This window comes from Lepus europaeus, chromosome 14 (assembly GCF_033115175.1).
Source record: "Lepus europaeus isolate LE1 chromosome 14, mLepTim1.pri, whole genome shotgun sequence".
Lineage (NCBI taxonomy): Eukaryota > Metazoa > Chordata > Mammalia > Lagomorpha > Leporidae > Lepus > Lepus europaeus.
Genome location: NC_084840.1, coordinates 70,049,179 through 70,074,582, shown reverse-complemented (window position 1 = coordinate 70,074,582; position 25,404 = coordinate 70,049,179). Strand labels below are relative to the sequence as shown.

Here is a 25,404-nt window from a genome sequence, read left to right as displayed (position 1 = left end):
GGTAAAGAGACACAAAAAGCAAGGGGGAGAGAGCAAGCTCCAGTCTACTGTTGGATTGCCCAAGTAGCTGCAGTGGCTGAGGTTGGGCCTAGTTGAAGCCAGAAGCCAGAAACTTGAGCTAGGTCTTCCATGTGGGTGGCAGGGACCCAACTACTTTTCCTGTCACCGTGCTGCCTCCCAGAGTGTGTACCACTAGGAAGCTGAAATTGAGAGTGGAGCTGGGTCTCCAACCCAGGCACTCTGGTATAGGTGTCCAAGTGTCCTAGCTATAAGAGGGAACCTTTTCTTGGTCAAGGACCATCTGGATGTTTATAATGTCATTTGTGGACCATCAAGATGATCAACTTAAAAATTAGCCTGCCATAGGCTTATTGAATTTCTGTCCCTACTGTGGTTGCCTAGGCAGGGCCAGACTGCAGGCTGGATGGTCCACACAACTGCAACAGGGCCACATCCACCTCATGTCTTTCTATTCTTCTGGTATTCTTTTATGGCTTTAACTTACATGAAGTGAGTAGTTTGTAGTGTAACATTTTTATTTCCAATGTTTTTAAAATCAGTTGTCACAGTGGTTCCTCAAGGGCTTACACTATAGATCATAGCTTATCAGAACCTACTCTTAATTCCACTAAATTATAGCAAAACCTCTAATCTTCCCCCTCCTACCCTATTCTGTGCTATTACATCTGTAAATGAAGGGTTTTAAAAAAAAGTTTTGCTACCAAAAAAAATAGAGGTCTGTGCATTTTCCATGAACATTCTTAAGATGCTTTGTGTTAACATACTGCTGTAGTTACTACTTTATATAATGTCTTTCAAAGAAATTGAAAGATAAAAGAGAAGAAGGCTAGATTTATAGAGCTCATTTGTCTTTTTCCCTCCTTTTATGGCTTCTGGTTCTCTTTGCTTCTTCTGCAGATTAGAGTTACTATCTGGTGTATTCTCTTTGTTCCAATACAAGTTTTGCCCCCTAGCACCTTCTTTGTGCTGACATTATCAAATATAGATCTATATATGAAATACAGATCTTAATATGCAACTGTATGCATTGCTTTAGTCACCTGATTCTCAGTCATTTAAAGAAAAAAGAGGGACGTGCAATTGTACTATCTTCTGTAACTACATAATTTTGTCATTGTTCTTAGTTTTTTTGTGTTTTTTTTGTTGTTGTTGTTGTTTTGGTGGATTGGTGTTACTGGCTGGGGTTACTTTGTTTCAGCCTGAAGAACTTCAGTATTTTCTATAAGGCAGGTGTGCCTCCAAGGAATTTGGTCTTCTAGGAATGTCTGTTTCTCCACTTTTAGAAGATACTTTTGCTGGATATAAGATTCCTAGCTGATCCGTTTTGTTGCCTTTTCAGCACTTGGAGTCATGTCAAGTGTCATCCTACTGCCCTCTGGTTCACTGTTTCTCCTGGAAAGTCAGCTGTTACTCTTACTCAGGTTCTCCTTGTACATGATGAGTCTTTTCTTCCTCTTGCTGCTTTCAAGATTTTCTCTTTGGTTTTCAGCATTTTTGCTCTCACATACCTGGGTATAGAACTCTTTGTATTTATCCTTTTTGGAGTTTTGATTTTTCTTAAATGTATAGATTAGTGTTTTCTCATCACATTTGGGAAATAATCAGCTCTTCTTTTTGTATTACTTCTGGTATTTTCTCCTTTTTCGTATACAGATTACATGTAATTTTCTAAGAAGCTGATCATTTTTCTTTAGCCTTTCCATCTCTGTTCTTCAAACTGTATAAATTGTTTCTTTAAAAATTTATTTATTTATTTGAAAGAGTTAAACAGAGAAGGAGAGGCAGAGAGAGAGGTCTTCCATCCTCTGTTCACTCCCCAATTGGCCACAATGGCCGGACCCATGCCAATCTGAAGCCAGGAGCCTCCTCTGGGTCTTCCCACACAAGTTCAGGGGCCCAAGTACTTGGACCATCTTCTACTGCTTTCCCAGGACATAGTAGAGAGCTGGATCAGAAGTAGAGCAGCTGGGACTTGAACCGGCACCCATATGGGATGCTGGCACTGCAGGCAGTGGCTTTACCTGCTACGACACAGTGCTGGCCCCCAGACTGTATAATTTCTATCAATTTATCTTCAGGTTCACTCATTTTTCCTCCAACTCAAACCTACTTTTGATCCATCTGGTGATTTTTTCATGAATCTCCATGTTGTTCATAATTTCTTTTTTGGGGGGTTGATAGTCTTTGTAGGCTACAACACTGTCATCCTTTCTACAATGCTGTACTCATGGAAGTGGGCATTTGGCCTAGTGGTTAAGGTGCCTACATCTCATATCAGTACCCAGGTTCAATTCCCAGCTTCTAACTCCAGCTTTTTGCCAGTGAAGGCCCCAGGAGGTAGCAGTGATGGCTCAAGTAATTGGGTTCCTGCCACTCACAAGAGAGACCAGGATTACATTCCCATCTCCTGGCTTCAGCCCTGCCCTAACTATTTAGAGATGGCCATTTAGAGAATGCTCTCTCTCCCCACCCCACCATCTCCCCTTCCTTCCCTTGCTCTTAAGTAAATCCTTTAGGCATAAAACCACTTTCACATATTTGTCTGCTAAGTTAATATCTGAACCCTCTCAAACACTTTATGTTGTATACTTCTTTGCATGTGTCATAATATTTTGTTAACTGGACATTTCAGATAATACAGTAGCTCTGGATACTGATCCTTCTCCCTCACTCCACATTGCAAACTCCAAACTCCTCCACAGGTTTCTTATTTGCTTAGCGACTTAGCAAGATTTAGTTTAGTGAAATCTGCAGACCAGTCCTCAATTTAGGATGGTTCAACCTCACATCTGTTAACTTTAGGATGATAAGAAGGTAAAATGCATTCAATAGAAACCATACTTTGAGAATTTATCTTTTCCTAAGCTATTGATATGCAGAATGATCCTCTTGTGATTGTGGGGTGGTGGGAGTGAGCACACCCCCCCAGCCAGCCTATGTGATCATAAGGCTAAGCAAACCAAAACTCTGCAGTATCCGAATATTGTGTTGCTAAGCTACGATGTTCAGTTTTCAATTTGATACTTTCAGTTCACAGTAAGTTTGTCAAGACCTAATCCCACTGTAACTTGAGCCTATGTATTCCCTTGCAATGTGCCTCTAATATCCCTCCTCAGAGGACACAGCCTTGAGCTTTGAGTGATATCTTATCACACCCAGATGTTAGCCTCTACTAATTTCTAGTTATTTGTACTATTGCTTTTGGCCCTGAGGTACAGAGGTACAAATGATGCCCACCCCCCTCCCACCCCCAGTCTGATCTGATCAGGTGCATTTGTAGGCGTAGTCTAAGCCAGATCTCGCAGCTTGCTCTTACCCAAAGAGGACTCTTCTTTCCCTGGCTCTCTCTGTTAAACATTAGCTGGTCTGCCATGCTATCATGGAGCTACCAGCCTCCTCTTAATTGCTTACCACAAAAATTTCTATTGACATCGTGTTGGGCTTGGACTCTTCCACAGTTTGTTCCAAATAAATCCACTCCCCTCAGGAAGAGTTGTCACTGCTCTGTAGGTGATAAGTTACAGTGAGTGGCCTGCTTTTCCCTGAATACCTCTGATCTATAAGATGGGTGGTGACATAATACTGGGTCTTTTCTACTGATCTCTCCCAGCACAGAACCTCCCCTCTTTAAGAAAGGTGGAGTGGGGGTGAATGGGGCCCAGCACTCTAAGTATTCTGGGCCTGGGGTAGAGTTTCCATCGCATGAGTGGAGACCCCCACTCTTCATGACCTAGAGTAAAGCTGCTGCAACACCAAACTGGCGGGTGGGGGAAGGAGGTGGGGATTGGTTTAAAAATTCGGGTAGTCTGCTCCCCCAGGGGAGGAAACCATAGCCCTAGATTTGGAGTTGCAGGGGGAGGCAGCCCCGTTACCTTCACCACACTTACCTGGAGCAGAGCTTCCACTGTGCTGAGCTTTGGAGTGGGAGGAGGTGTGGGTTGTGGCTCAAATGCTATGGATTTTTGTTGTTCATAGTGAAATTTAGTAAAAAAAAAAAAAAACTCTTCATTTGTATATCCAGTTAGGGAAATTTCCAAGATCATTGGGTTTTGTAAGGGTCTTTTCCCTGGGGAGAGTCCACAGATAAACTGCAATTCTGCATGGGCGTCCTTGGTGTCACCTGAAACTGTCTTTTTTTTTCAGGCCTTTATCGCTTGCTGGCTTAAAACCCAAGCATGCATTCAGGATCATTTTTACCCCTCACCCACTGGCACAATATTTGGCTAATTATTATTATATGTAGAATGACATCACATATAGTCCACAGAAAATATCCCAGATTGGGGTGAGGGGGAAAGGTCCTGGTTCCTGTTTCTTCAAGTTGAGTAGAATAGTTAAACAGAAAGAACTTTATACCAGAAAAAAGTGATTCTTTTAAACATTTTTAAATGTTCATATTTATTTATTTGAGAGTCAGAGAGCGCTTGTTCAGTGCTGGTTCAGTCCTCGGATGTCCTCAATGCCAAGGACCACAATCCAGGCCTCCCACATAGGTGGCAGAACTCAGTTACTTGAACTATTACCACTGCCTTCCAGGGTCAGCATTAATATGAAACTGCAATCCAGAACCAGATTCAGATATGGAACCCAGGCTCTCCGATGTGAGATCTACTTGTTTGGCCATTAAGCCAAACATGTGCCTCTACATATTTTTAATCACACCAGTAACTACTAAAATACTAAGCATACTCAGAAAGCAAGGATAAACTAAGAGGAAAATAAGACATGAGTAGCACACTAAAGATGGCATTCACCTTAAGGACATCTGGTCAACCAGATAAACTTGAACATCAGCTCACAAGGCTCCCCAAGGTCCAGCTGAGGTAGTTAATAGGAGACCATTTCCATGAAGTCTGAAACCCCAAAAGGCTAAACTCTATATTGCCCCTTGGGAAACTATAGAAAAATTGTCCATCTCAAAACTTGGTATTGGTATCACTCAGAGGATGTCCCTGTGAAAATTTATAATAAACGAACCCTCATATGAGTTTAAAACCCAATTTTATTTTATCTAAGTGGTCAAAAACTCTCAAGCCATGAATTTAAAGTGGTACCAGCTTTTACTTTCCTCAAGCACCTTTTAGGAATCCAGTGTATGTCATCCTTGAAAGGACTTATCTTTAACCCAGGCCTCAAAAAATTCCTAGAAATAAGTTCCAATACAGTTAAGCTAATAACCAAAAAAAAAAAAAAAAAAGTCACAGACATGTCAACAGTTTACCAAGAGAAACAGAAACAAGAGTTAGCACCATATTTAGATCCACCAAGACCTCAGCTACTACTGCATTATATTTTTAGAATTGTTTGTGAACTACTCTGAAACTGTTCTTTGTATTAATATCACATTAACACGAGAACTGTGTTGTAGTCATTATCATGCAGTTGCTGTGACCCTGAGAATCTAATGCATTAATAGATTCCTTTAGAAAGCACAGGTGGCCGGCGCCGTGGCTCAACAGGCTAATCCTCCGCCTTGCGGCGCCGGCTCACCAGGTTCTAGTCCCGGTCGGGGGAATTTGGTGAGCTGAGAGACAAATTTATGGAGATTATGCATAATAGGGAAATGAGGTGTAAGTAATATGGAAACAGATCTAACAGTCTCCTAATGCTACTGGAAATCTGAGAGAAACTAGAAATAAAATGGGGAAAAGGAAATGTAAGAACAATTTATGACTGAGAACTTCCCAGAACTGAAAAAAGACAACCCTTTCCCCATCCAAAAAAAATCCACATATTCAGAAAGCCTAATAAATTCCAAGCAAGGAAAATGAAAATAAATCCATAGTTAGATATGCCACAGCAAAATACACAGGGCACCAAAGACAAGTAGAAGATCTTTAAAACAGCCAGAGAGTGGAGGGGGCAACAACCCTCAAGGGAACACATTTAGACATACCAGGACCTGACATTGTTGCAGAAGCTAGAGGGTAGTAAAATGCGCTGAAATCAGCTGTCAATCAACTGTCAACCTGGGACAGCCAGCAAACATGTATTTCAGGAGGGAGGACAAAATAAGGATGTCATTTTCTTGCAAACAAAAGCTGAGAGACTTTTTTACCAAGAGACCATCACCCAGTCAAGTTCTACTGGAAATACTTCAAGCTAAAGAGTAACTAATCCCAGATGGAGGGAAAAAGAGAAATAAGCACAGGCAGTGGTAACTATGTGGATAAATGCAAATAAATGTTAAATAATGTATCAATGTATAAAACAGAAAAACCAGGCTAGAACAAAGATGTATGACAACATGAATACAGCACACTTGATTTAGGAAGGTACTTTTCTGAGTTAATATATTCTAAGTTCCTCTAATTGTTGTGGCAGAGAATAAAAATAAAGGATATTACAGTTTTTATGGTAATATGTAAACAATAAATATGCATTATTAGAAGAGGAAAATAGAATTGAAATGACAAATTTTTTTTTAAAGATTTATTTGAGAGGCAGAGAGAGAGATCTTCCATCTGCTGGTTCATCCCCAAATGGCTACAACGGCTAGAGCTGGGCTGATCTGAAGCCAAGAGCTTCTTCTGGCTGGGAAAAGAAGCAGAGAATGGCCCAAGTGCTTTGGACCCCTGCCACCCATGTGGGAGACCTGGAAGAAGCTCGTGGCTCCTGGCTTTGGCCTGGCCATTGTGACCATTTGGAGAGTGAACCAGCAGATGGAAGATTGCTCTCTGCCTCTCCCTCTCTTTTTCAAAATAAATTTAAAAATGAGTCTTAAATGTAATTGTTCCAAATTTTTAAAATTTTTTGAGTATTAATAGCTTTACACTGATACATTTTTGAAACATTAAAGTATTCAAATTCCTAGAAAGCAATAACCTAATAAACCCTTTTAAGAGTAAAAAGAAAATGTATATAATTCTATTTATCCAGTGTAATCAGTATTTGAGAATTATCCCATGAAACGTCCAGACAGTTTTTATTGACAAGTTCTACCATTTATGTTACAAGTAGTTACAAACTCGTGCAGTTCTGGATAAGAAGAAAAAAAAAAAAAAAAAAACAGGAACACTCTTCCAGTCATTTTATGGAGTCAGTAGCAAAACAAAGGACAGTAAAAGAAGGAAAAAATAAAAACCACATTTATTCAGGAACACAGATGAAGAAAATTCTAAGTAACATATTATCAAATAATGAAGCCAAAGAATTAGTGCTAATTTTATTATACATACAGTGGCTTTAGAATTTTAAAACGCCCACAGTTTTTAGAACTGCGTATTATGTAGGCGTGAGATGATGTAAGAGCTGACATTTTTTTTTTTTAATTTGGAGAGAAAGGGAGTTGGTTGGTTCTTGTATGTTTTAGAATCTGGATGTGAGTTTCTAGGACTGCCATGTTACTGTCTCCACTTTTATGTGTGTTTCAAAATTTAAAAATACAGTAAGACTAGAAATGTTGACTTTATTATATAGAATTTTCTTTTTAAAAAAACCCAAAATGAGACAGCAGAAGCTGATGTCATATATAAAGAGTTATGTGATAGAGTGGGGAGTTAATTTTTTAGGAATCTGATTTGGCCTCATCCCAGTACGGGACAGCATGGTCACTGCTGTGTTTCTGAAGGCAGAGCTTCACCTGCACAAGAGCAGCCCAGGAGGACAGATGAGATTCCTGGCTATCCTGGGTGGGAAGGGAGGTCACACATGCAGGACATTGCAGTTAGAAGTGCACCAGGTGCTTCTTTTAGCAGTCAGAATTAAGTTTAGCCTTTCCCTCCGTCATCAAGACAGAGTAAGATAGCGCCCATGAGAGAGGTCAGCAGACTGTGAAGCTATACTAAATGTTAGGCACGCGAAATACTGTTTACAGAAACAACTACAAGTACAAAGGGGAGAAAGGGATATGAACACCTTTGAACACAGTTGAGCACTTCCTCAAAAATATTAAACACAGATGTGTCACTGGATCCAGCAACTGCAGTCCTCAAGAGAATATACTGAAGACAACCAAAAACAAATGTCCACACAGAAACTTGAGCACCAATGTTCTTAACATCAGTATTCATAACAAATGTCCACAGCTAACGAATAAACAAAATGTAATGTGGTCCCATTTAATGTGGTGCTGCTCGGCAGTAAGAAGGAATGAAGTACTGCTGCAGGCCCCAACGTGGATGACCCTTGACAGCACTACACTCAGTGAAATAACCCAGTCAGGAAATCTCACCTACTGTATGATTCCATTGATAGGAAACATCCAGAGGCGGCAAACCTAGAAAGTAGATTAATGCTTGCAAGTGCTGAAGGGGATGAAAAAATGGAATGTGAATACTAATGGGTAGGAGTTTGTTTTGGAGGTGACAAAAATGCTTATTTTAACTAGTGGTGAAGGCTGTACAACTCTTTGAACATACTAAACACCACTGAACTGTGTATTTTAAAGGGCTCAGTTTTATGGTTTGTCAATAAAACTATTGTTTAAAAAAAATAAGGGAAGGAAATGGTTTGTACCCAAATGTTTTATCTCATATCACTTAACCCTCTGTCTTACCACCACCATCTGGGTCCCGAAGTTTCCCGTCAAACTCAGGAAGGTGCTTTTTTTTTCCCTTCAAGACTTCATTGAGAAAATGCCATTTTACTCCCCTAACTCTGCCCTCTTTCTGCTCCAGTAATTTCTTAGTGTGGGTAAGAAAAGAACCCTAGAGGACTGTTTCCTAAAGTAGGACGAATGAAGGATTGTCCAGCAGGATAGACTCCCCCATTCACAAACCACCCCCCTACTAATTAGTCAGCAATGAGCATATTTGCTGTATTTGCAAAAACACAGCCATGATGACTTCTTCAATCACCAAATCTGATTGTCAGAATTCCCACAAGTACAGTGCCATATGTCTCTCACCAAAAACACAAGTGAGGCTCAAGGACTTCCAATGATTAAGTGATGACCCGGCTCCATCTGCTGTGCGGATGACAGGTTACGTTACAATCCAGTGGCGTTCACTCATCTTGTGCTTTCTCTCCCTCTTTTCCTCCTCCTTTTGTTTTCCAGTGGCTGCTTCAACCCCTAACTCCACTGCTGGTGCAGCCATGAATTCTCTGACCTCTCTTGGGACTCTGCAAGGATTGGCTGGAGCCACTGTTGGATTGAATAATATTAACGCACTAGCAGGTACCATAAACAGTGAGTATTTGCTGCTCTGGTGGACAGCCTTCCCCCAAATTCTCCACAGAAAATGGTCAGCCAGAAATGACCTAAAAAGGATGTACAATGGGGAGAACTAAAACTTGGGATGGAGGAGCACATGCTTTGATATGCAAAAGCTAGCCACATTCATTTTGTCTCAAAAAAAAAAAAAAAAAATCCAGCACTCAGCATCCCAGATGTTTTGCAGTACGTAGGATGTGTACTCTCTGTGACTGACAGGTGTTTTCAGGTTTCGAGGAGTTCAGTTTGTTTAAGTTGGGTGCTGTTCTGTGAGGCAGGGTGTTGTAACAGAAAAATAAATAGACTGCAAGTCAGGAAGCAGGAGTGCAGCTGTGCAGCCAGTCACCTGGAGGAGCGCAGGTGAATCACTGCTCCCTCCCTGGGCTCCAGAGTGGCCAGCTGAAAGCTCTGGATCACTTGATAAAAGCCGTCCTCTAGCTCTAACAGCCAAAGACCCATGACAGTTATAGAGAAGCAAATAAGCTCCTTGGAAAGAAAGAAATGAAACTTCGTGGAGAGGAGCCACTGCTGGAAGTGGAATCATCTAGAATCTGTATTAACACCCACAGACATGGCCTGTGCTGTAGCAGTCCAGAGGGGCATCATTTTACTGTGGCTGGTTCAGAGAGGCTTAAGGCAGACAGCTTAGAAATTCTAAGTACACTTGGTTCTGAAATGCAAAGAACTCTGGGTTCTATTCTACATAGCAAACCCATGCCTGTCATTTTAGCTCTGTGTAGAGAAGAGTAACCATGCTACAGGGTAAGTCACATGTTAGACTCATGCTTGGGTATGGGTTCCTGCAGTGGAGACTACGATCCCTAGCCCAGAGGGGACACCTAATTTGTCCCTCCATTCGCTCTTCCCCCATCCCACTGCCTGAGAGTAGCCAAGCCCAGCAGGTCCATGACAGCCAACAGAGGTTCTCAGTGGGGTCACAAGTTACCTATCACATAGCCCAGGCAACCCCTGCCCATTTTTATGTTTAATAAAGGGGTCCTTGATTTTTAACCCATGATTGCCCACGTTAGCTGTTTTTAAGGAGTTATTAGGCAGTATCTGTTTTCAAAGCAAATAGTACAGTAATTCAAAAAGAATCTTGGAATTTATTTGGTAAAAAAAAAAAATCATAAAAATTCACCCAAATAAAGATGGACTTTTATAATCTGGGTAAGAAAATAAATCATATGTTTAGAAGTAGGAAATTTTCAGATTTTGTTAAGTCTGTTTATTCAGAGGATCTAAAACAAAAACTTGGACTGAGTTTTACCTGACCATAGGGAAAGAAAAATATTTTTCTTGCAAATATGATTCCTAATTAGCCTTTAGGACGTGAAGTGGGGCCTGCATGCCAGCCAGGATGTTTTATTCCAGCTCACACTGCCTCCAGCTTTTCCCTTTTCCAGCGGCCAAGTAGGAGCCTTATTGCCCTGACTCCCGGTGCAGCTCCTCTCTCTGACCCTGTCCTGCAGAAGCACCAGCCCACTGCCCTCCACCTAGGCTGAGGATGGGTGTGCTCGCACACGTCCCCTCATGCTGCTTCTCTTGCCCCAGGACCTAGTTCCCCTCAAACAAGGACTTTGATTTGATCGCCTGCCTGTCCTTGGTCTGCAGAGTAACAGGCCAGTGGGAATGGTTGTCCTCCTCAGCACGTGCTCATGACTGCTGTGTGTCTGTCCTCTTGTCTGCGTCCTGCTCCTCTCACCTCACTCTGTGTGCGTCGCTGGGCGGTACCCATCCTTAGAGTGAGGACTGGAAAGGGACTCTGTTACAGGGCAGGGAAACAGCAGCTAGTTTTTCCGTGGGGTTTTGTGTTATACAAAGTTTGCTTCTGGCAAGGACTACAGGCTTACATTGTTTTAATTCCTTGCTGTTAACAGAGGTATGTATAGTTTGTGGGAAATTACAAATGTTTCCAGCTTCAAAAAACTCCTAACAGACAGTGTTTACCAAAATTCTGCTCAAACAAAAATACATTCCTTCTGATTTGATATGTGTTACTAGTGAAGAGCTACTTTACAGTCTGAACACTGACTGGGAGCTAATATTTGCGATTTGTCTCAAATTAGATAAAGAGAAAACCTTCTAGGATAGAATATTCTAGGATACTGCTACTGGTCCTACTGGATAGTTCTCAAAAAAGGTAACCAAGAACTGGTTTCTTGGACAGAGTCAGCTTTTCAGTGGCCACCAACTTCCAAACCATCGCTATATCTGTACCAGGAACCATTTCTTGCTACCTTGAGGGTATTCCGGAAGACAACTCTTCCATGAACAAAGCATTCAGCAAAAAAGTAGATGGATAATTCAGCCTGAATTTTACCCTCTTTTCTATGAAGGGGCCCTACGCCTTCGTGAAGGGCAGTTTGAAGTTCATGGACAAGCAACTAAAATAAACTGTTTGGGTTTAATATCCTTTTTCTTCCCTTTTACTTGATGAATACAGGGGTTAGAAAACAGCACAATGTCCTCAGGGTAAATCAGACGAAGGATCATGAGTAATTTACCACCAGGGTTTTCACTTCTGGAGTAGTTGAGGGTTCCCTGAGCATGTTTTATAAATTAATATCTCAACAGAGAAGAAGAAATACTTTTTGTAGCTATGTTCACCCAGGAGTCTATACTCAATTTTCCATGCTTAAATGTATATCAAATGGCATTTTCTTTTTCCTTGCTTAAATTACATTATTCTTCCAAACTGCTTACCATCTAGTACTTAAAGGTGTAATTGTTTGAGTATTACCAACAGCGTGCTTGGTGAAACTTATTTACGAACTTTTTAATGTATGTATTTATTAAGAGAAAGCACATTCCCATCCAATGGTAACTGCCAGGATGGTAATCCGGGTCTTGCGCATGGGTGGCAAGGACCCACCTTCTTGAGCCCTCATTGCTGCAGAACAGGGAGCCAAGCATCGAACCCATGGACTTGAAAATGAGATGCAGGTGTTTTGCCTGCTAGGCTCAATGCCTGCCCCTCAACTACTTATGTATAGTAGAGAAATAGCTTGGAAGGATGTATCTCCTCTGTACAAAGGAAAACTCACCTCAGTAAATAAATTATAAACCTTTAAGAATATATTAAGTCACTCCTCACTTTTTCTTTTTTTATTTGGTACAAAATCTCGCAGACTAGCTTGCTTGTGGATAAAGGTAGTGTGCATATGGTACTCTGCCTGTGATTCTACTTTTCAGTACCATCTCAATTGTGGCCACAAAAAATGTCCATGCTCATTTTTTTTTAAGTGTGTCCTTTTATGTCATTCTAACAGATTTATTCACTAACCCCACAGCTCCTTGGAATTCTGAACTGAATGTAAAGTCAGACTGCACGATTATACTGATAGCCAGTTACAGAGGCCTTCCTTGTGAAGGTCTGCCACACCTGTCATTTCTTTCCAGCCTTCCTCATCCATATAGTATGCATAGGAATGTAGATGAACTGGGAGGAAAGGGTTGATCATTTGGTCCTTTCACAGTACAGTTCTTTTAAGTGGAAGTATTTTATTCAACTTGGCTTTCTTCAGATCCCTGCTTCTATATTAGCTCCAGCAGCTGAGTTGACTAAGGTTATCTTTTTTCTTAAAGACTTATTTATTTGAAAGGCAGAGATAAGAGACAGAGGTCTTCCATCTGCCGGTTCACTCCCCAAATAGCTGTAATGGCAGGAGCGGAGCTGATCTGAAGCCAAGAGCCAGGAGCTTCTTCCGGGTCTCCCACGTGGGTGCAGGGACCCAAACACTTGGGCCATCTTCCATTGCTTTCCCAGGCCATAGCAGAGCACTGGATCGGAGGTGGAGCAGCCAGGTCTTGAACCAGTGCCCATAAGGATGCTGGCACTGCAGGCTTTTACCCACTACACCAGAGTGCCAGCCCCAACTAGGGTTATCTTTGATACAGTGATTATTTAACTGAGTAACATCAGGTAGCTCACAGGAATTCATCTCAAAATTTGGAATATTCCTATTGGTTCACCAAACTCTACTGTGTTATCAGTTACCTATTCTACCCTGGATTTGCAAACATAACTCCCCAGATTTTACAAGATAGTTTTGGTTTAAAATATTCTTAATGTACTTCTTAGTTTTGCTCATAGAGGTGGTATTTATAACCATGGAGGAGGCAAGCTCTGTGATGGAGAAGGCACACTTTCCCTTCTCACCTGCACAGGCCCCTCCAGCATCTACACCTCATCCACTTGGTGCCTCCCCTGCCCCAGGCAGATTCAGGCCAGCCAGGACTACCTCCCAGCCTGTAACAAGCAGATACAAGGAGAACCCTTTAACTCAGATCCACACTGAGGTGCAGGATGTGGCTGGAATGTCACCTGGTACAGCTATCAATCTTACAAGGACTCTACTCTCCCTCTAGTATTGACGAGCATTAACTTTATGCTGCTTGTGTATTTAAAAACAAATAAAACTTTTTTTTTTTTTTGCAAAAAGGGGAAAGTTTGAAATAGATAATTCTCCTGAGCTGGATAGTTTTTTAAAAACGGCCATACACCAGAAGGGAAAGGAGTTAGGAGCGCCAGTGAGCACTGCAGTGAAGCCGCGTTGTCTGGCCTTCTGGGGAACCAAGCCGTGAAGGCTGCAAGTCACGGGAAGGCACTCCTGTGCATCCTGTGTGGCAGGGCCTGGAGACTCCACGCCCCTCCTCTGACAAGGTGCTGGGGACATGTGATGCTCCCGTCCCTGCCCTCGAGTGGCAGGCAAGTGGGAGGCCTCTCAGTAGCGTGGAGCATCTATCTTCAGCCCATAATTGTCAGGCAGCAGCTGTACTGCGAATGGCCCTGGGGACCCACATGTGCACCTAGAACCACAGCCCTAGGGGATAAATGCAGTGGCAGGTTACCACTCATTTTCCTGCTAGAATTTCCTTGCACACGGAATCTGAATTCCCGAGAACTGAGGCCATGACCTGAGCAGCTAGATCCATAGTCGCCTGTTAACAGCCTGACAAAATTGAAACCAAGGGAACTTAGCAGTGCTGCCTGGCTTTACAGCCGCCTCTCACCTCTCCCAGAAAAGAAACAGATGTTTCTGTGCATCACACAAGTACCGGGAGGTGAGGATGAAATAAGATCAAATAGGGAAAAGGGAAATTGCTCCCCAGTCCTTCGGCAGCCATAACAATTATAGGGATAGAGGGAGGCAAAGAGTCACTGAGGTAAATGTGATTAGTTAGTGTCTGCAGGGCTGTTCAGCGTAATTAGGAGGACAAACTATTTCTAAGCTTTTAACCATGTTTATTTGTGTGACCCAAAAAAAAAAAAAAAAAAAAAAAAAAAAAAAGACTCCTTCATAACAGGAAACTTGAAGCAGATCCAGCAGGACCTCTGCTGGCCGACACCTCTTAGCCTAGTTTGTACTTTGCTTGAAATCACTTCATTTTACAAGAGGCTAAAACAACCTCACAGACTCTCCATTCCCCCTCTCTCTGCACTGAGAATGTACTTGGAAGCACCCCAAGGTGTAGTTCAGTTACCTCAACTCCCACGGCAGGGGGACCTGAGTCCTCCACTGTTAAGCCATGGTCCAGTGCATGGGTCACATGCTGTCCTTTCAGTCTACAAGACGAAGCTGGCAAAGGCACAGAGCACAGGACACTCCCCACCTGCTGTTTCCTGTGGATGGCAGCAGTAACACTGGTAGAAGTGTTAAGGGGATCCTGTTGTTTGAGTCCTCTGTATAATTTCTCAGCACCCTAGTCTTAGGACTTCTTACCAAATTCTTTGTTAGCCATCCTTGCTATTTTAATATCTCTAATCAACAGCCCTAATGTCATCAAAATTTGCATTAATGTTTTCAGCAAGTTCTTTTTAGAAGTAGATCTCCCCCCCAAAAAGAAAAAATTCTGAATTATTTATTTGAAAGGCAGACAGCAAGTGAGAGTGAGCGCGTGCACGCTTCTATCCTCTGATTCACTCCCCAAATGGTCGAAACAACCCGTGCCATGTGAGGTGGAAGGCAGGAGCCTGGAACTCCAGGTCACCCACAAGGGTGGCAGGAACTCAAGTACTTGAACAATCATCCACTGCTTCCCAGGGGTATCAGCAGGGAGCTGGATTTGAAGTGGAGTAGCCAGGACTTAACCTGTACTCTGGCATGGGATGCAAGCATCGCAAGCAGTGGCCCAACCTGCTGCACTCCAATGCTCACCCCTCCTCCAGATTCTTAATCATAAAGGAACCAAAGGCAATTCTGATGTCAGCGCTTCCATTTCCTGAGTTCATCTGAAAGCTAACACTATAAACTGCTGCTTGTTTTGAGTCAGTACTCAGGAAAAATGTGATACAGTCAGCAAGCATAATAGAGCAAAAGAGCAGCCAGGACACACGGAAAAGCAGCAAAAAAGCATTCTGGCCAACATCCAGTTCACATGAGCTCATGCGGAGGTCCAGCTTACAGTCAGTCACACTATCACTTCAGTTACACACGACATGAAACTCTCACTGGCAGAGACCCCAGTTGCCGGGGAACTGAAGAATGCGCTGTGTGTATACGGGCACACCCCGTAACCATTTGCTGCCGAAAACACCATCACTCCCTTTCTAGCGTTGGCTAGGTGACGACGCGGCTGCAGCTCTCTGGAGCTGTGTTTCTTCCTGTGCCTCAGTCCTCTAGGCTATCCATTCATTCCTCAGGCCCTCATCCCTGACAACATCCTTCAACTGCTGAGGAGAGCCTGGTAACAGGAGAGCCAGTTCACTGGACTATGAACTAGTCGGCCATTTCCTCCTCAGACAGCTTCAGGAAAAAGGTTCATCCTTTTTTCCTCAACCCCTTGAGCCATGCCAAGGGCTCCTCAAAGAGCCCAGTAAACGGATCTAAATGTACAGATGTTATAGGCTTCTGCCACTACTGTTGTCTTTTTCTCTATCATGCTTCTAAGCACTAAGCAGCAGAATGCTTTTATTTCAAAAGATAACAGAAGTACTTGCCAGTAGCACATTGCATGGAATAAAGATGTATTGTCCACCTGTAGTGCCTCAGTGAGTTCTGATCACTGGCCTAGGGAGTAAGGGTTATCGTTGCTTAGGTCTTTTTTTTCTCCATTATTATGATTTATTTCTTCATGGTTTCGTTTTTAATTTCCTGTTGGCTTAATTGGTGTGCTAGCTGCATGCACTTGCTGTTGTACTTGTGTCAAATGATCTCTAACTTCCTTTGGAAAGCACTAATGAATAAGTGCTATTTCTCTTCTCTATTGTTGGGTTTTTTGTAAAGTTGCTCAAATGCTCTCAGGTATGGCGGCTCTCAATGGAGGACTTGGCGCCACAGGCTTGACGAATGGCACGGCTGGCACCATGGACGCCCTCACCCAGGCCTACTCAGGAATTCAGCAGTATGCGGCAGCCGCACTGCCCACTCTGTACAGCCAGAGCTTGCTGCAACAGCAGAGCGCTGCGGGTAGCCAGAAGGAAGGTATGTGCGTGCCCTCCACCCCAGGACAGGGCCGACTGTGGCCAGCCCAAGGGCAGTATTTGCCTTTAGGACACTTTAGAAGAAATTACATTGAACCAGTGTTGTAAGAGAAAGCAAGTGTTTTATTTCAGTATTCATGTTTAAAAAAAAAAAAAAATCTGACAAGCCTAAGCCATTCGTTTCAATATTTGCTGTTTCTTTTTTTTTTTTTTTCATTGTTCTCTTAATTTGAAGTTCTCAGCCATTGTGCACTTATACACAATGACTTATTAGCTGCTGCCATCAAAAAATGACAGGTACTTCCCTCCCCCATATCATCATGGACCATCAGTTTCTCCCCTTATACACAGCCGCCTCATTAATGGAAGGGGAAAATCAATGCAGGCCTCTGTCTCGCCTGCATTTCCCAGGTGTTTTGGAGACCACATACCCATGATAATTGTGTGGCTGCCTCTTCATAGGTGATGGGTCTCGGGTTAATAATAAAATCCACGGGTAGGATTGACTTGGTCTTTGTTTAATTGGGGGTCTTCTGGGGGAGCAAGTAAGTGATTGATTGCTTTGCTTCTCTGCCAGAAAGGCAAAATCAACTTTAGGAAGTTAATGCTAAGAATACATTAGAGCTAATTATAAAATGGTTAATGAGCTAGTCCAAATAAGGACAGTCTGTCATTCTTGCTTTTGACTTCTTCTTAATTGAGGCTGCTTTAAAGCAAAATACTTATTTTCTGACTTATTTAGAATGTGGAAATTTTTTTCTTTCCTTCTGCCCACCCCCAAACTGCTTTTGCCTAATACTGACTTTATGCGTGTTCTATCAGAAACAGCAGTGTTGCCTTGTGAAGCTGTGAGTTTTAAGGGGATGTGGCTTAAAAGACACTCATGTGTTTAATTTTTAAAAAGGAAAAGGTTTCTTTTTATAAATAACATGGGGATCATTAAAAACCAAAGCTACCAGGGGCTTCAAAACTTTCATTGGAAGTGTACATATCTTTTAAGTGCATTTCTCTGCCATGCTTTTGAAGTACCCTCATATATGAAAGTTATTTTTCATTATTTTGACTTTCTCTTTACTCTCAGCTGTCACTGCTATGGTAGACTTTTTAAACTGCACAACTGTTCAGACACCTGGGGTTTCCAGGAGTGAGAAGGGAATCAACATCAACACCTCTTCCCAAAGAAAAGCCTCCATTTCAGTTGGTCTGCCTGGGGGTCTGCCTCCTGTGATGCCAAATAAGGGTGGGAGGCGGGACGCTGTAAGACAGGCTGTCCTCACACAAGGACTAGCCGGCCCATTTATGCATTTGGAGACAGCCCTTGCTCCATCATCTAGCCACCAAGGCCTCACAGCAAACTGCATTATATATAACCTGTGCCACTGAGAAAATGCCAATCACTCAAAACATAAAAATTCAGTGGCTTAAGCACAGTATTTGGGCCCTAAAACAGTGTTTTTCTAAAAGAGCTTTACCTTAGCCTGCTGCCCTGAGTTCCCTTGCCTTGAGTCTTAGGGATTGCTGCTGGAGTAATCACCTCTACGGGGTTGAACTAACTCTTGCCAACTCCTGATTTTAATTTAGCTGTTTGGACCACCAGTAGCATGGTTTTAGGATCTTGGACTGCTTTTGGTTGGTAGGTTTTGTTCTGTTTTGTTTCTAATCATCTTCATCCCTCTCTTCTGTTTTCTCCTTACTCAGTTAATATGAAATTTAAACTTAGATTAGTTTAAGTAAAATAAAATATAAAACGGTATATTATACTGGGAGGAAAGAAATGTAATGAATTCCAATACTAAATAGATTTTCTACTTGACAGTTCTGTACTTCAGTAAAGACAGGCGAAAGTCAGCTTCACCTATCTAGTCATGTACCCTGGTGCAATTTTACCCCATAGGAGAATAAGCCAAGTCTGGCTTTGTAAAGAAATGGTTTTCATTTTTACTCCCACTAAATCGTGTGAAGGGTGATGAAATCCCTACAGACCTAAATCCAGGACAATTAATCACCTTCCTTGCCGTTCTCAAGTACCCACTGCCATACTGTCATATTGACACAGGTGGTTAGGGTCTCCTGAAACCCAAGGAGGCACAGTGGGTCCTATACAGCTTTGTTCCCACAAATGCTCGCAGTGCTTAATGCCGGGGTCAAGTGCTCTGTGTGCAATACAAAACATGAACACTCCACAAACACCTGGGACCAACAAACTCATCTAACACACATAACTCACCAATGAAAGTCACATGCACTAGAAGAAATCATACAAGAGGGTGATTTATGAACAGATTTTTGCCACTCTTAGAAACAGGTAGAGGAAGATATGCAGGTGGAAATGGAGGGGAGAATCTGTTTTCTTTCCCATTGCTATCTTTCCTCCTGGTTACATGCAAGAGAGGTTTTCCATGTGAAATCATCCTTTTCTCTTTTTAATATTAGAAAATTTGACAGTTTGCCAAAACCCACTGTTTCTTGGTGGTGATAAAGGGGAGTGGGGTACACTACACCAGGGGAAGCTTTGGGCATTTTTCCCCTAGGAAAATGATGAGCAGAAAGACAAAGCCTCCTTGGGTTTGTTGCTCTGTCTCCTTCTTTTCTTGGTCTCTCTATGAATATGCTCTAGAATGCAGGATTATTCAGGCATACCCAGTAATCTATCCTCAGCACTAAAATTGTATTTTCTCCCCAGGCTGCAGGAGGTAAGATGTACCTCACAGTTCACACTGGGTCCCATTAATCCTCATTTGTGCACTTGTACCTTTGATTTAGAAGGAACATTAAACCTGGTGCTACCATACATTTGCAGAGGGTTTGCATGGCACAGGGGCACTAAGAACATCTGTTGCCAGTGTTTGTGATTTTTTTTAACCAAAAAATATTTGGGGACCTGAGCACTGTAGTGATATCCCTGTAAAGCACAGCCTGCCTCCCTGCTGGAATTATGTATATGTCCATAGAAACTGCAAGCAACAGAGCACAGCACACTGATAAGTAAGGAAGTAATCTTCCTTGTGCAAAATCTCATTTGTTAGGACACTTTTTTTCTTTTACGATTTATTTTGTGGCAGCAGCAAAAGAAACTTGTTTTTGTATTTATTTGCAAATCTGTTTACCCATTTATCTTACTAAATTCTTTTTTATCTCCATGTTATTTTTCTTTACCCCGTACACATAGATACCCTGTTCCCTGGCACTTCCAGGTGGGACAGGCAGGTCTGGTTCCTCTCCTGTTAATGCCAATGGAAGATCTGTGAACCAACTGCAGCAGTTTCTTCACCAGTCCTGTGGGCTCCCTTCTTGGATACCACACCTGGAATGTCCAAGAGGCATCCAGCCCTCATTCTCCCCCCTGCTCACTTAGGTTCCTGCCCCCGAAACTACTTCTGGTAACTTTCAGATAGCCCTTACATAGGTCCATAGCAAGTTTAGGAGAGGCACTTAAAGCGAGCTTATCTCTACAACCAGTATCGTGAAGAAGGGCTTCCCTTCTCCATCTACTTCCTGGGATCTGCTTGGGACAGGATAGGTAATGGTGAGGAAACTGGCTTACCTCTGTCCTTCTACATCCACTGCCTTCATTTCCAAGCCTAGTCACCAGTGCTGTGATTCCCATCAAAGGGCTGAGACTCCAGCTACCTTTTTTTCCTGCCTACACCGGCTCGTTGCAAGTCACTTCTAGTAAAGATTCTGATTATTAGACTGTGTGTTAAGAGAGTTGACAGTCACAACTGGCTGGATAACTAGGTAAAAGGATCGAGAAATCCAAGCAGCACTGCTACTGCAACCATTATTCTCAGTTGCTGCAGTCTGCTTAAAATGCACGCAGCACTGTCTTCCCTGAGAGCCAGTGTGCATGTGAGAAACCATGGCCACCCAGGAAAAACCCCAGCCTCGAGTCTGCCCGTATGCTGCTCCTACCTTCACTCCCCATGAAGAGGAGGCTCAGATGTATGCTCACATGGCAGTAAGTACGTGGGACCACACGACACCATCAGGGAAAACAGTCACTTGTAGCCACTATTTCTTTGGAAATCAGGCCAGTCGGAAGAATGAGCACTTTCCTCAAAGACAGACCAGCACCTGGCATTTATCCTCTTTTAGAGTGAGAGAAAGGTGATTACTTAGCCTCCCTGCTGTTAGAGAATTCCTAAGAGGCTGTGGGAACAAAGATTCCAGGGATACCTTACTCTGATTTTTTTTTCCTCTTTAGGTCCAGAAGGGGCAAACCTCTTTATTTACCATCTTCCACAGGAGTTTGGAGACCAGGACATTCTGCAGATGTTCATGCCTTTTGGAAATGTTATCTCTGCTAAAGTCTTCATTGACAAACAGACCAATCTGAGCAAGTGCTTTGGTATGCAAAAGAAACCAAGCTAGAATATTGTAATAGGTTCCCAAATGAGGAGTCATCAGAAGGAAAATGTGAATGACAAATACTCTCGGAGTCAGACAGGGCCTTCCCTTTGTGGGGGTGTTTTCTGCTTTCTCCAGATGCCTGTAAGCAGATTTGAATAAAGTTACTGAATCGCAAAAAAGGGAATGGCTACATAAAAAGGAAGCATTTGAGGAATTAAATTATATGCCCACACATTAGGTAATATTTTTACTCTACTATTAAAGTGCCTGAGTACATTTGCCTAATAATCTTTCATTATTAAGCAATAGCCATTTCTAGAAGCCCCACAGATTGCATCAGAGTCTACTATCAGATGGAAATACAGTTAACAGACTGTAGTCTAGGTCCTCCTGATAGGGAATAGAATTCTTTACCCCTGCACGTGTAGTCTGACTCAGAGGCTTGAGTTGTGGGCACACATTGTACAGGGCACGGTCTGCCTTACACACCCTTTCCTAAGTATGCATACATGCACAAGCAAGGATGTTTCTCACTGCCTGCAAAGGCTGGGTGGCTGAGCAGTCTCGTGGTTACAGAACACTGCATTCAAAGGCCATAACCTGGGCTTCTAGGATGGGCAGGGGCTGCACGAATGGCTATGGAGCACAGGAGAGTGCAGCAAGGTTGCTGTGCCTGGTCTTCCTTAGGCGCCCCCCCACCCGCGGCATTGTGTGCAAGCATACACAAACAGATACCCCAGGAAGGTAACACTCCCTATATGCAGTCCTTATTGTTCAAACCCTTTTGCCTCCAAAGCAGTGAAGAGGTGAGGACAGTTAGTGTCTCTATTACTCAGCAAGCTCTGGCTCACGGTGAGCCAGCACATTTGCTTTGATCAGTCCTGGAATTTAATTCATGTTGGGAGTGGGTAGTAACGACAGCATGAAACAAAATGCAGCAGACACGGGCCAGAGAGAACACGTGGAATTACATATTAGAAAAACAGCAAAGGTAGGGTGGTTCTCAAATTGCCAAAAAACTAAAATTTGCCATTTGGCTGACTAGTAACAGGTAAACAATCCAAACAGAACGTTTGGCTCCTGAAACTGCATTATCATAACATCTTTCTCATTTCTGTGCCATCACCCCAGAAGGGCTGAAGCCTCTGCTGTTAGGGGAATTAGTGTGTCAACCATTTAAAGTCGCTGTTTTCACCCTGGTGGAAAGGCTGTCAGCCTGAACCCATTACACTACTGCTGCCACGGCAACTATGTAAACCCCTTTGTAATGGTTCATGAGAGAGCGAAATGGAAATTAAATGGCTATGGAGGATGTGTGTATGTTGGCGCATGAGCTAACCTTCGGGAGGCTTCCCTGCACAAAGCTTGGAGGCAGACTTTCCTATTTCTCATAGCTAAACAGTGTTCGAGGCTGCAAAGGGATTGCACTTTGTTGTTTGATGTCAGAAAATATTTACTGGCTTAAGGAGATTATATCAGTCCACAAACTACTTAACCAGTGTGTTCACATAGTGCAGGCTAGGAAGTAGCAGCAGCCAAGTATTTATCACCATGGACTGTGTTTTCATTTTGTATTTAAAGCTTTCGCACACCTAATTTCTCAGAGCTCCCAGTTTGCTGAGGTGCTACACCTAAGGAGGTATCCCATTCTGCCATTCATACCTCTTAGCTGGGTCTCATTATCCATCTTAAGACCCCATTTCCATTCTTGAATCATCCTGCTCCTTCTGCACATAAAGACCCTGAGGGAGTGCCAGGTTAAGCCACTGCTTGCCACAGCCACCGGCATTTGTAGAGTGCTTGGTCAAGTCCTCGGCTGCTCTGCTTCCAGACCAGCGCCCTGCTTATGCACCTGGCAAGGCAGCAAGAACTTGGGTCCCTGCCACTCATGTGGGAGCCTAAAATGGAGTTCCCAGCTCCTGGCTTCAGCCTGGCCCAGACCCAGCTGTTGCAGCCACATGCAGAGTGAACCAGCAGATGGAAGACAGCTTGTGTGCTCTCTCTCTCTCTCACTATGCCTTTCATAATTTTTTTTAATCAGAAGAAAAATATAAAACAGATGGAAAGGAGACAGTGAAGTCAGGGCAAACATCTTGAATTGAAAATCACACTTACTGGGTATTAGCTTTAATACAAATTTAAATGACCATTCTTCAATATAGCCTGTCCGCGTAAAGTTTTCCTACCTTATGCTGTATGCCCACTCTTAACCAGCTGAGGAGAGAACTCTGCTGGAAGTACATTTATGTCCTTTTTTCTTCCTCTACTTGATAAAGCAATTTTTTCTTTAGCTGTAACTGCAACAGTAGACAGATGGAAACACTTAGTATAGAACCTTCTAAATAGATGATGTGTTCAGGACTCAAATCTGTACCCTATAGCTTCCTTTCAACACCAAAAGGAAGTAGGTATTATACAAGCTCACCACTTGCATTAGCATTAGCCAGAGCTTTACTTACACCTCTGCCCTGCTTTACCCACCCGTGCTAGAACAAACTAGATAATTGGAATTCTGTTTCTGGTCTTTGTAGAGCATCACTGGTTCTTTTTCAAAACTTTCTGGTAGCGGTGGTGGCTGGTGCAGAGAAAGATACTAGAAAGCCTACTGAGATGTGTGTTAAGCCCTGAGCCATTGAGACTATTCCCAAGACTTTGGGAGATAACAACATAGCAATTTCCTATCTGATGAATTTACTGGAGCTTTGAAAATAGAAATTAAGGGAAAAGAACTAGAATTTCCCTGTTGAAAACCAAGGATAAGTCATTCTAGACTTACTTACTAACGGACCCATCCTGTTGTAGCCAGACACAGGCTGTGTGTCTGCAGAGGCATGCAGAATGGGAATGAGAGACAGGTTCCTTGGCAGAACCCATCCTGGTATCTAGCCCTTCCCTTAAGTCTCCTGCCTTCCAGCCTCACCTGGTTGGGACATGTGAAGCTGCGGGAGGCCTTTTAAGCCATGTAACAATACACACTGCTGCTTTTATGAGTAGCGCTGATTTATCTAGCTGGGGTTCTCTTCACCAGGTTTCTAAAGGACGTAAACCACAACCAGATTTGACAAGGAAACTAAATTCACTCAGAAACACTTAAGTTTGAGAATTCGGTTTTCTGGAGAAAGGTTTTGTTCTACCTGATGCTACCTAGTCCAACCAACTTTTTCACTGCTGCTCAGTGGGCATTTCCAATGTGGCCCCAAAACCATGCCCTGTACATTCACAGCAATAAGAACTGAGTGCAAATAAATTAAGGCCGTGGGATTGGCACCTGCTCACTAGCACTTGCGGCTACGCGGTGCCAGCCATCCCTGAAAGCCCTGGTGCCCCTTCCCTGCTCTGCCTCCTCTCCATCCTGACTCCCTCCCTCCTGCCCTTTGTGTTTTCCAGGTTTTGTTAGCTACGACAATCCAGTCTCTGCACAAGCTGCTATACAGGCTATGAATGGCTTTCAGATCGGCATGAAACGCTTGAAGGTGCAGCTGAAGCGCTCCAAAAACGACAGCAAACCTTACTGATCCTAACCCCAGAGGCTCCCTGCTCTTATTTTAGCTTTCTTAGGGTAAGTCCCACGAGCCAGCCTGTTCTCAACAGGGAAGGCAGAGGAGAGGAGGACCACATTGCCAACTTTGACCAAGAGAGACGGTTATTTTTACAATAAGGCCTCCATTTTCCCTACCGCCCCCCCCCAACCCACAGTTTGCCATATTTAAAACTTGGGCTACCTTGTTTCTATCGAGTCAATTCCTCCTCCAGTTGTGCCACTGTATTCTCTATTTGTTTTGCAATTTGAATCTCCTTTTACCTTTTCTAAAATTTTTTTGTTTCCATTTTTGTTTTAAAGAAAAACATACACATAAATACATGACATCTTGAGGATTTAAAAGGCAAACACATGCTAATGTGCAATTCTAACTCTGAAACCACTGGTGCCCCAGGAGCACTGCCTGGAGAACCTGCCCCTCCAAGGGCCCCAGCAGGTAGAGGTTCACTCGGTGGCCTAGCGAGAGGGAGAAGCCAGGAGAAGCACTTAAAACAATACAAAACGTCCTTCCACTACATCGGTTCGTTTGAATAAGTAGGATCTTATTTTAGGGTTCAAAATGACATTTATTGGTCAGATTATTACACTGGTTGTCTATTTTGTTATTGTTTTATTTTAGTTTTTAGAAAGGATTAATGTAAAAAAAGATTTAGAGATCTGTTTCTTAAAGCTACAGGGTTTAAAAATAAAATAAAAATGAGTGAAAATACTTGATGTTTCTTGAAAGATAAATTTAATAATAATAAATAAATACATAAATACATAAATAAAAAGAAAGCCACAGGCCTGTAAATTTTATTTGTAAAAAAAGCATTTCTATTTTTATACAAAATTTTTACTGCCTCAGAAATAATGGAAGTTATTTATTGCCTATTGTTAACTTATTGGGTACCTAAAGAGCAGTTCTCTGTC

At 42.7% G+C, this 25,404-nt stretch overlaps 1 protein-coding gene across 15 annotated transcripts in view; it reads left to right on the top strand.

Moving 5' to 3' along the window:
- The window catches only part of CELF2 (CUGBP Elav-like family member 2), a 599,463-nt gene that overhangs the window by 569,668 nt on the left and 4,391 nt on the right, over positions 1 to 25,404 (top strand). For 5 of the 15 annotated variants that reach the window (XM_062210920.1, XM_062210927.1, XM_062210929.1 and 2 more), the window contains 4 exons: positions 9,020 to 9,139; positions 16,405 to 16,602; positions 20,806 to 20,949; positions 24,339 to 24,510. In XM_062210920.1, coding sequence (XP_062066904.1) covers positions 9,020 to 9,139; positions 16,405 to 16,602; positions 20,806 to 20,949; positions 24,339 to 24,466 — 590 coding nt within the window. In that variant the 3' untranslated portion in view covers positions 24,467 to 24,510. Of the gene's footprint in view, positions 1 to 9,019; positions 9,152 to 16,404; positions 16,603 to 20,805; positions 20,950 to 24,338; positions 24,511 to 25,404 lie in introns of all 15 variants that reach the window. The other 10 variants (XM_062210923.1, XM_062210925.1, XM_062210921.1 and 7 more) reach the window with 5 other exon arrangements.